Here is a 10,737-nt window from a genome sequence, read left to right as displayed (position 1 = left end):
TGTATCCCATGTACAGTCTATTACAGTGTATTGCATTGGGGGCTATGGAGGGGGTGGAGTGAAAAGCCAGGAGAAGGCCGTGCGACACAGTCCCTCTCCAAAGCTAACCATACTACTGAGTATTTTCCACCGGACTTTAGCTGAGACAGATACAAAAGTTCTCTACAGCCCAACATTCAAATGAAATGCTTACTTACGAGCCCCTAACCAACAATGCAGTTAAAAAAAATATGGATAAGGATAAGAAATAACAGTAACAAGTAATTAAAGAGCAGCAGTAAAAATAACAATTGCGAGACTATATACGGGGGGGGTACCTGTACAGAGTCAATGTGCGGGGGCACCGGTTAGTTGAGGTAATATGTACAGTTGAAGTCGGAAGTTCACATACACCTTAGCCGAATATATTTAAACTCAGTTTTCACTACCTAAGTATGGTTCCCAATCAGAGACAACGATAGTCAGCTGTCCCTGATTGAGAACCATACCCGGCCAAAACAAAGAAATACTCAACATAGAAAAAATAACATAGAATGCCCACCCAAATCACACCCTGACCAAACCAAAATAGAGACATAAAAAGCTCTCGAAGGTCAGGGCGTGACAGTCATGCACAAAGTAGATGTCCTAACCGACTTTCCAAAACTATAGTTTGTTAACAAGAAATTTGTGGAGTGGTTGAAAAATGAGTTTTAATGACTCCAACCTAAGTGTATGTAAACTTCTGACTTCAACCTTACATGTAGGTAGAGTTATTAAAGTGACTATGCATAGATGATAACAGCGGTGTAAAAGAGGGGGAGAGGGTAGCCATTTGAGTAGGTGTTCAGGAGTCTTATGGCTTGGGGGTAAAAGCTGTTTAGAAGCCTCTTAGGCCTAGACTTAGCGCTCTGATGCTGCTTTCCATGTGGTAGCAGAGAGCACAATCTATGACCTCTGACACCGCCTGGTATTGAGGTCCTGGATGGCAGGAAGCTTGGCCCCAGTGCGAACGGCCCAGTACATCACTATCTTCTGTAGTGCCTTGTGGTCGGAGGCCGAGCAGTTGCCATACCAGGCATTGATGCTCTCGATGGTGCAGCTGTAGAACCTTTTGAGGACCCATGCCAAATCTTTTCAGTCTCCTGAGGGGCAATAGGTTTTGTCGTGCCCTCTTCACGACTGTCTTGGTGTGCTTGGACCATGTTAGTTTGTTGGGGATGTGGACACCAAGGAACTTGAAGCTCTCAACCTGCTCCACTGCAGCCCCATTGATGAGAATGGGGGCGTGCTCGTTCCTCTTTTTCCTGTAGTCCATAATAATCTCCTTTGTCTTGATCACGTTGAGGAAGAGGTTGTTTTCCTGGCACCACACGGCCAGGTCTCTGACCTCCTTATAGGCTGTCTCGTCGTTGTCGGGGATCAGGGCTACCACTGTTGTGTCATCGCCAAACTTAATGATGGTGTTGGAGTCGTGCCTGGCCCTGCAGTCATCAGTGAACAGGAAGTACAGGAGGGGACTGAGCACGCACCCCTGAGGGGCCCCTGTGTTGTGGATCAGTGTGGCGGACGTGTTGTTACCTACCCATACCAGTGTCAACATTGTATTTTTTCATTATTGGTCATAAAAAATGTTTTTAAAACCATCTTTGATTTGTTTTCATAAATTACTTATTGCATTTTCTTGTTGGCACAATAAAAGTGGCCATTGATTAAAATTCAACACTGTTATCCACCTAATTTTCGAATGTTGCTACGGGTATTGCCAAACAATCGACTTCTGTTTTACCTCCCTACAGCAGCGCGCCTGTGGCAAACTTGCCAGAGTACATTATTTGAAGGAGTCAATTTATAGAGTATAAAAGTCAAGTTAACAAGTGTATGTGTAATTTTTTATTTATTTCATTCAGGTTTGCTAACGTTAGCTAGACACACTAGTAGACTATTTCTGTTGTGATAATAATGTTAGTTATGTTGTCAGTTAATGGCCATCCACCAAGCCAATAACTATAAAACGTTGGTGAGCAGCCACACTAGAGGACACTAACAGTTTATAGTTCTGCAGCTCTACACCTGTCAATCAAGACATCCTACTGCACGCTGCCTATTAGAAAAGTTGTAACAAGACTATTCATGAGGTCTCTCACACACAGATACTGGTTCAGATCATTCAGTGCTATCAGCATGCGTTCATTGTCAAAAGGACAACTGCAAATTTAAGTCACATGTAGGTGTAACAGTATTGCTTCCGTTCCTCTCCTCACCCCTACCTGGGCTCGAACCAAGGATCCTCTGCACTCACAGATAACAGCCACCCTCGAAGCATCGTTACCCATCGCTCCACAAAAGCTGAGGTCCTTGCAGAGCAAGGGGAACAACTACTTCAAGATCTCAGAGCGAGTGATGTCACCGATTGAAACGCTATAAGCGCGCACCCCGCTAACTAGCTAGCCATTTCACATCGGTTACATAGGTCTAATGAAAATAATAAAGTAACTTGTATTTAAATGTAACAATTCAACAACAAACACTGTTTAGCTTGCGCACATATTATAGCATGTCATTGTCTCCTTGCTCAAGTGGTTTGCAAGTGATTTCCATTTTTCTAATGGTTGTCAATTCCTTTGTGCCTTCTTTTTCACTGTGCTCATCTCTCTGTCCATCCTCTGCAACTATTTGTAATGCATCAGTGTCGCAATGTTATCATAACCTGCCAAAAGTGATCACACCAATGCACTTTGTCTCCTCGACATTCCCTGACATACATGTTCTATGCTGTGGGCCTGTTCTACATTCAGCAAGAGCAAGCCTCCTGCTTTCCCCAGAGGCTTGTATAGCCTATAGCCCAGGGGTAAGGCAACCCAGGGTTTTTCCCCAACTAGGCACCACACCTGAGCAAATTGATCAGTTCAATGATTGCCAAAATTCAACACACCTGGTCTTCCAGATCGGTTAAATCAACCAACATGAAGTCGAAGGTTACCCATCCCTGCTATAGCTTGTTGTTGTTCACGGAACAGCTGGAGGAGAGGCTAGTGAGGTGAAGTAAGATGCTAGGTATTAGGCCATTCATTATCTACAATTTTGCTAATGATTGGCCTAATATCTAGCTTCTTATGGCTTTAGGCTAAATATTTTCCTGTCAAAGTGCAAAAAAAAGATGAACAGATTATGAAATGAAAGATCTGTAGTGCATTCCAGCAGGCTGCAATCTATGGTCCCAGGGCACGCAAAACGCCACAATTGATTAGGCCTATGTTTTTAGACGATCATGTTTATCCTTGGGCTACAACAACAAAGTACAATGAGGAATGTATTATTTTTTATCAAGTGAGTACACAATTATTGTCCATAGGCCAATAATGGGCCATAAACTGCGGGGATGCAGGCTAATTTGAGTAACCTCTTAAACGTCCTATTTTGTTTCATTATGAAATAACTCCTTTCCAACTCCCTGCCCGTTCCTAATACTGTAGTGTAGCCTATTTCACGTTCAACAAGCGAGAGGGAGCGTGCATCTCGTCCAATAGGCTTTTAGTATGCTAAGGCAAATCAATCGAAATAAGTGTCCAACAAGCTTTTGTAGTTTGGCTTTTCCAGGGACTTCACAAGATTTGCGGAGAGGCAGGTGACTAATTGCATAACAGAACAAAGACAGACAGGCCTAAAGCCTAAATTAGAAGCGTATGCATATTAGCCCATAATTCATAAACTCAATGTTAGGCTTAATGCTGCATTGAAGTCAATTTACGGCGAGGGGAAAAAAGTGGATCAGATAATGAAATCATAGGAAACCTAGCCTACACTATGCACCCCCGAAACTACGCTGAGTGGACTGCTCCCTCCCAGACCCTGGGTACCAGGTCGAAAATCGACCATATTGTTAAAAAATGTGAAGGACGAGAAATGCATCCTGCCTAGGCTACAACAACACAATGTAATGAAGAACGTTATTGTTTATAAGTGCGTACAAAACTCTAGTCTAGGGTGTAAACTGCATTGAATAGCCTATTATGGCCTATACCATTTGAATAACCGCTCAAACGCCTGGCGTTTGAATGCATAAACGGCACATAGCCTGCCTGATTGGGCAACCATTTGGATCAGTTATGGGTTTGTTCATTGTAGTTTAGCCTACAATGTCCAGGCACATTAGCAGACCAGTAATATCTGGTGTATTTTTTCAGGATATTTGGCTAACAGAAGCATGCTAATGCAGGGATTTCTAATGGCATACATATTAATGCGCGAGTGCGGAGGAAGTTGTATCTAGTTTCCACGTTTTGCTTTCGGGTTTTAAAAGCGTTAGAAAATTAGAGGTGCGTTCGTAAATTCCATCAGGAGAGCCCTCAGTGTGCTCTGGGCGTTCGTAAAATTCAGAGTTGTCAGATTAATTCGTTAATTCAAAGCGTTTCGTTCTCTGAGCGTTCAGAGCGAACAACGGCAGTCAAGCACCCAAGCTAACTGGCTAAAGTTAGCTAGCTTGCTAGCTACTTCCAGACATAAATGAGAGAACACCTCACTGACCATTTTTGTCACCCTAGCAGAGCTGGTTAGGCCGTTTTCATGTTATCCAGAGCAATGGTGACTGTAACTGTGCTCCTGGCAACAATTTAATTGCATGTTTACTGACACCGGCCATATTCAACGTCCATAAATTCATCATTTATTCTACGCTCTAGCACACTCAGACAAGAGCGCTCTAAAATCGGACTAAGATAGCCAGAGTGAATTTACGAACACGCCCTAGGTGGATACCATGGCATTGTTGAATACTCATTTCTGATTGCCTTGAGGGGCATTCTAGACATGCATTATTTCCACATTTGTTTAAATTTAACTAGGCAATTCAGTTAAGAACACATTCTTATTTACAGTGACGGCCTACCAAAAGGCCTCCTGCGGGGACGAGGACAGGGATTCCAAATAAATTAAATAAAGATAGAGGAGAAAACACATCCCGGCAAGCGAGACAACACTACATAAAGAGAGACTTAAGACGACAGCACAGCATGGTAGCAACACAGCACAAAACAGGGTACAAACATTATTCGGCACAGACAGCAGCACAAAGGGCTTGAGTGTAGAGACAACAATACATCACGCAAAGCAGCCACAACTGTCAGCAAGAGTGTACATGGTTGAGTCTTTGAATGAAGAGATTGAGATAAAACTGTCCAGTTTGTAGTTGCAGCTCGTTCCAGTCGCTAGTTGCCCGAACTGAAAAGAGGAGCGACCCAGGGATGTGTGTGCTTTGGGGACCTTTAACAGAATGTGACTGGCAGAACGGGTGTTATATGTGGAGGATGAGGGCTGCAGTAGATATCTCAGATAGGGGGGAGTGAGGTCTAAAATAATTGTATAACTAAGCATCAACCAGTGGGTTTTGCGACGGGTATACAGAGATGACCAGTATAGAGTGTAGTGATGTGTCCTATAAGGAGCATTGGTGGCAAATCTGATGGCCGAATTGTAAAGAACATCTAGCCGCTCGAGAGCACCCTTACCTGCCGATCTATAAATCTAGCACGGGTAGGCTGGTCATCTGAATCAGGGTTAGTTTGGCAGCTGGGGTGAACGAGGAGCGATTTACAATAAAGCACTGTATATTTGCATGGTAGAATTCAATGGCTATAGTTTTTTACAAGTTTTGTTTGAGCTCATTCTGAAAGAAAAAGTCGAATTGAAAACAGTATTGCTATTGTTGAATTCGATTTTCATATTCTGATGTTTTTGTTAGCCAAACTAGCTAAATATGTTTGCTTGGTTACCATGGCAACTACTGTAGCCTAAATTTGCTAGCTACTTCAATGGCTGTTGAACACATTTCTAGTGGCAAATGTATAGACATTGTATTAACGAGATAATCAACGAGGGGCTCTATGCATTATCTGAAAAATAATGCAACTTTGTGGAAGGTAAATTCCAGTCTGCTTGCGCGTTCGAACACACATTCTACATAGTTCATTATTTTCCATAGAACGCATAGCCTTTTCTTGAGTATCCTTTATACATCATTTGAAGGAGTTATTGTCATTGCAATGCTTTGAAATGCGGGCTTTTATTTTGAAGGTTTCCTCATTATCATACGAACGTGACCTCGTTTGTGCTGCGGGCAGAATACTAGTCAGTTAGTTCTAAATACAAAGCCTAGTAGGTTGACGTTTGTTGCTCTTTCCTGTGTTGGATTGTGCATTGTTCTACTCTTGGCATTGTGGCATCCGTATCAAGGGATAGGCTACATTATGTTTATTTTATTTGGATGAATCGAGCAGGCAGCAAGTTGCAAGAACTGGATCGCTGAACCTGCCACTTGCGAGCCCATGATCCCGTTGACTTGAAGCATACTGTATGTTGATGAAATTCAAGCATGTCAGGAAAACAATTTAAAGGTCATGAAGTCAGTTGCTGCATCAAATATTTTATTTTTGGATTTAACATAATATTTTGGGTAAGTGTTTTCTTATTTTTGCTATATTTGTCTCTCATTGTTTTTCATTGGGCAATCTTCAATCCATGTTGTTAAATTAAACAGTAGGCCCATCTAGAGGAAATGGCTTCATAAATGAAATGATAATTTGTCATTTGTTCATGCTTATTTTACGACCAGTCCCTCACAAGCTAGCTAGGTCTATAATAATAGGCTATAATAGCCGATGATAAACATTCAAATGTGATCGTTTGATATGTGAATAGCAGCAAAACCTTTTGTTTGTGTTGATATGCATTACAAGCGCTTTTTAATCTTGCTTATTTAGATTTGTTGACATACACAATAGCCTTCACATACTGTAGGCTGCTACCCAGAGCACTTTTTAATTTAAGTCGCCTACACTCCAGTGTCCCCGGTAATCCGCTTTCTGTCCTTGTTTGTCGTGACGAACTCACGTACGTGACACGTGAGAAGCTTATTGTCCTCACATGCAAATGTATGAATAAACATGAATATGCAATATATCATCATCATACAACATTATGTCGCATTCAATTCCCACTGCGTAAGAAAGTACACTAGGCCTGATTTGAACGTTCTTCCCGAGCAGTGGCGACCTGTCATTCATGGCAGGTGCAGAGCCCCACATTTTGTTGTTGTTGCCTGTTTTGCATGTTATTTTGGCATTAATATGTGTCACACATCCGTTTGCAAACAATGTACAGCAAAACGCGTTAATAAAGCTTCCATACAAATTTGGATCTTCTCTTCTTTGCTTTCTTGAGTAAGGCAGCTCCAAAATGCAGGTGTTTCAGCCACATTTTATGCAGTGTTAGCTCGCTGTAGCTTATGCTTTCAGTACTAGATTAATTCTCTGATCCTTTGATTGGGGTGGACAACATGTCAGTTCATGTTGCAAGAGCTCTGATAGGTTGGAGGACGTCCTCCGGAAGTTGTCATAGTTACTGTGTAAGTCTATGGAAGGGGGTGAGAACCAAGAGCCTCCTAGGATTTGTATTGAAGTCAATGTACCAAGAGTAGGATGGAAGCTAGATGTCCTCTAGCTACACCCTGGTACTACCCTACAGAGTGCTGTTGAGGCTACTGTAGGCCTTCATTACAAAACAGCATGTTTTAATCAATTATTTGGTGAAATGTGAATATATTTAGAATAGTTTTATCTGAAAATTATAACTTTTTAATTGTAATAAAAAATATATAAAAAAATACTGAGGAGGATGGTCCTCCCCTTCCTCCTCTGAGGAGCCTCCACTGGTGTCGAGGAAATCATGTGTGTCGTAGAAAAACATAATTAAAAAGGAATTAGTGCAGGTGCAAAAATAAGTGAACCCAAAGTTGCATTGGTTAAATCAAGTAGGTAAGTAGAATCAGGTGGGTAAATAATTGGGTACAACATGAACCAATCAAAGGAGAGATTGTTAGGAAAGAGTTTGGGTGGGACTTATTGGGTGATAAACAGAGATAAGAAACGTGGTCAGTTTGGTGTTACCCATCCAGGTGAATACAAACCACACCATGCCGAGAGGAAAGGAGATCTCAGAGGACATCAGTCTGGGGAAGGCTATACAATCATCTCAAATATATTTGAGCTCCATCAGTCCACTGTGAGGCAAATCATTTACAAATAGAGAGCATTTAATATGACAGCAACTCGTCCTAGAAGTGGACGCACTTCCAAAATATCCCCAAGAGCCACAAGAACAATAGTAAATCAGGTAAAAGCCAACCCAAACATAACATCTAGAGATTTGCAGACCTCCCTTGCTGCATTTCGGGTAACTGTGTGTGCTTCAACAATAAGAACACTGAATCGAAATGCCATTAATGAGAGGGTTGCTAGGAAGAAGCCTCTGCTGTCAAAAATAACCGAACTGCCCATCTTAACTTTGCCAGAGACCACTTTATCCCAACAGTAAAGCATGGTGGTGTGAATGTCAAGATCTGGAGCTGCTTTTCCTCCTCTGGACCTGGATGACACCACATCATTAAAGGGAACCATGAATTCTGAGGTATACCAGGAGATTCTTGAACAGAATGTCAGGCCATCAGTAAAGGAGCTAAAGCTGGGCCGAAAATTGATCTTCCAACAAGACAAAGACCCAAAGTATTGAAGCAAATCTACCAAAGAATGGCTCAGGAGAAGGACGATTTCTGTTTTCGGTTGGCCAAGTCAAAGTCCTGACTTAAATCCAGTCTAGATGCTGTGGCAGGACCTGAAGCGGGCAGTTCATGCCAGACACCCCTCAAACTTCACACAATTGGCTGAGTTCTGTAAGGAGGATTGGGCAAAAATCCCTCAAAACAGATGTCAGAGACTGTATACTGGCTATAGGAGATGTTTACTCCAAGTTATCGCTGCTAATGGAGGTGTCACAAGCTATTGACTGAAGGGGTTCACATATTTTTGCAAACAGCAAATCTGAGTTTCTGTTAAATAAACCACTTTTGTTAAATAAACAATGAAAATATATATATTTTTTGTTTCTGTCATTAAAGGATTTTATATGTTTATTTTAATATTCTATAGCAAAATAATTACCAGCCCTGTAGGTTTCATATACTTTCAAGAAGCACTGTAAATTGTCAGTAGAAACTACGTTTGTTTAAGCAAGTCAGCCACAGGCAGTAAATGAGGCTGAATGAACTGTTTCACTGCCAGACAAGGCTCTGCTGATAGCCAGGTGTAGCGATGGTAAGGTGTTGGGACTGATGTTGGGACAGCTTTATGGCCCTAACAGTTTGTTGGCACCATTTGTCACTGTTATAGTGCAATTAATTTATTGATTCGTGTTGTGTAGTGGCTTTGCTGGCATGCATCCTAATTTTTGTTTTTTTGTTTGACCAACCAAGATTTACATGCTAAAATCGCCACTGATTCCAAGACAGTTTAGGTGTGTTAGTGTTAGGTGAACAATAATCTAATTGTGACGAGGCCAATTAGTGAATTGTCTCAAATCTACTGCGAAACTATAGCCTACCATTGATTGCTGGACTACGAGTACACACTGAAAAGGGAGGATAGCTTCTAAAGCTCCAACCATTATTTCAGGGACTTCATCTCAGACACAGGAAGAGCTCATTATAGAATACCCAGTAGCTGGAAAAATGTACTAAATAAACCTCTCAGATTCTATTGTTGGTGGAACATGTTTTCTTATTCTCATTTTGTTTCAACTTCTCTCTTAGAGAAATGCACAAGCCTGAGCTTAATAGTAATTTCTCATCTCCAGAGGGACAAAGACAATAACAATGTTGAAATATAATAACCGTATGGGCCGGATAATCTCATTTGGCTCTTCAACGTCTTTCCCTGAAGGATGGCCCTGTATGGTTTTGGACTGGGAATAGGAGACTAGAGATATTCTCCGCTTGTCCCATTCAGATGATGTCACGTCGAGGTCATGTGACTCTCTCGGGTCTCATTCTGGCTCACAGGAGTTTGGCTGAATTGATACCGACAGGCCGGTTTCCTGGTCAATTCAATGCTAATGTATTCCCATTCAACGCCCTCCATCGCCTTTGTTTCCCTCAACCCCTCCACCCCTCCCTCTGTCCACCCTCCTAAATTCTTTCCCATTCGCCATTGTCTGCTTTCAGTGCTGTTTGCCATGTCCATGACCGTGAGAGCCAGTGTTGTACTGATTTGGCCATTAGTGAGGTCTTCAGTAATGGGGCAGCAAGTGCCTGTTTAACCTTTCATGTTAGTGCACCTGCAATGTAGCCATGTCGCTGGCATGCTTAGGCCTATAAAATATGTGCTTTTGATATTTTTCATAAAGCTGATAAGGACTACAACTTAAATGTCTTTGGAAGGGAAGTGAATGCGTCTTTCGCAGAGTGGTGCGGGGGTCTGCCGTAATTGACATCCTTGTCTTCAGTGCCCTGGGAACAGTGGGTTTACTGCCTTGCTCAGGGGCAGAACGACACATTTTTACCTTGTCAGCTCGGGGATTCGATCCAGCAATCTTTCAGTTACTGGCCCAACGCTCTAACCACTAGGCTACCTGCCGCCCCAGGGTACCGTGCATTGTGTAATACATACACTACCGTTCAAAAGTTTGGGGTCACTTAGAAATGTTCTTGTTTTAGAAAGAAAAGCTATTTTTTAGACATTGTAGACATTGTTAATGTTGTAAATGACTATTGTATCCCGGAGTCGCATCTTCACTGTTGACGTTGAGATTGGTGTTTTGCGGGTACTGACAACATTAACAATGTCTACACTGTATTTCTTATCAATTCGATGTTATTTTGATAGACAAAATGATGTGCTTTTCTTTCAAAAACAAGGACATTTCTAAGTG

General features: G+C 41.9%; 1 protein-coding gene across 2 annotated transcripts in view; it reads left to right on the top strand.

Annotated features, from left to right (window-relative positions):
• Positions 1–6,073: 6,073 nt before the first annotated feature.
• Positions 6,074–10,737, top strand: part of LOC115133581 (tetraspanin-5-like) — a 30,053-nt gene continuing 25,389 nt past the window's right edge. Inside the window, exon 1 of one of the 2 annotated variants that reach the window (XM_029666984.2) lies at positions 6,074–6,430. In XM_029666984.2, coding sequence (XP_029522844.1) covers positions 6,350–6,430 — 81 coding nt within the window. In that variant the 5' untranslated portion in view covers positions 6,074–6,349. The remainder of the gene's footprint in view (positions 6,431–10,737) is intronic. The other variant, XM_029666985.2, reaches the window with a different exon arrangement.

This window comes from Oncorhynchus nerka, linkage group LG8 (assembly GCF_034236695.1).
Source record: "Oncorhynchus nerka isolate Pitt River linkage group LG8, Oner_Uvic_2.0, whole genome shotgun sequence".
Lineage (NCBI taxonomy): Eukaryota > Metazoa > Chordata > Actinopteri > Salmoniformes > Salmonidae > Oncorhynchus > Oncorhynchus nerka.
This window is presented reverse-complemented; position numbering and strand designations above follow the sequence as displayed.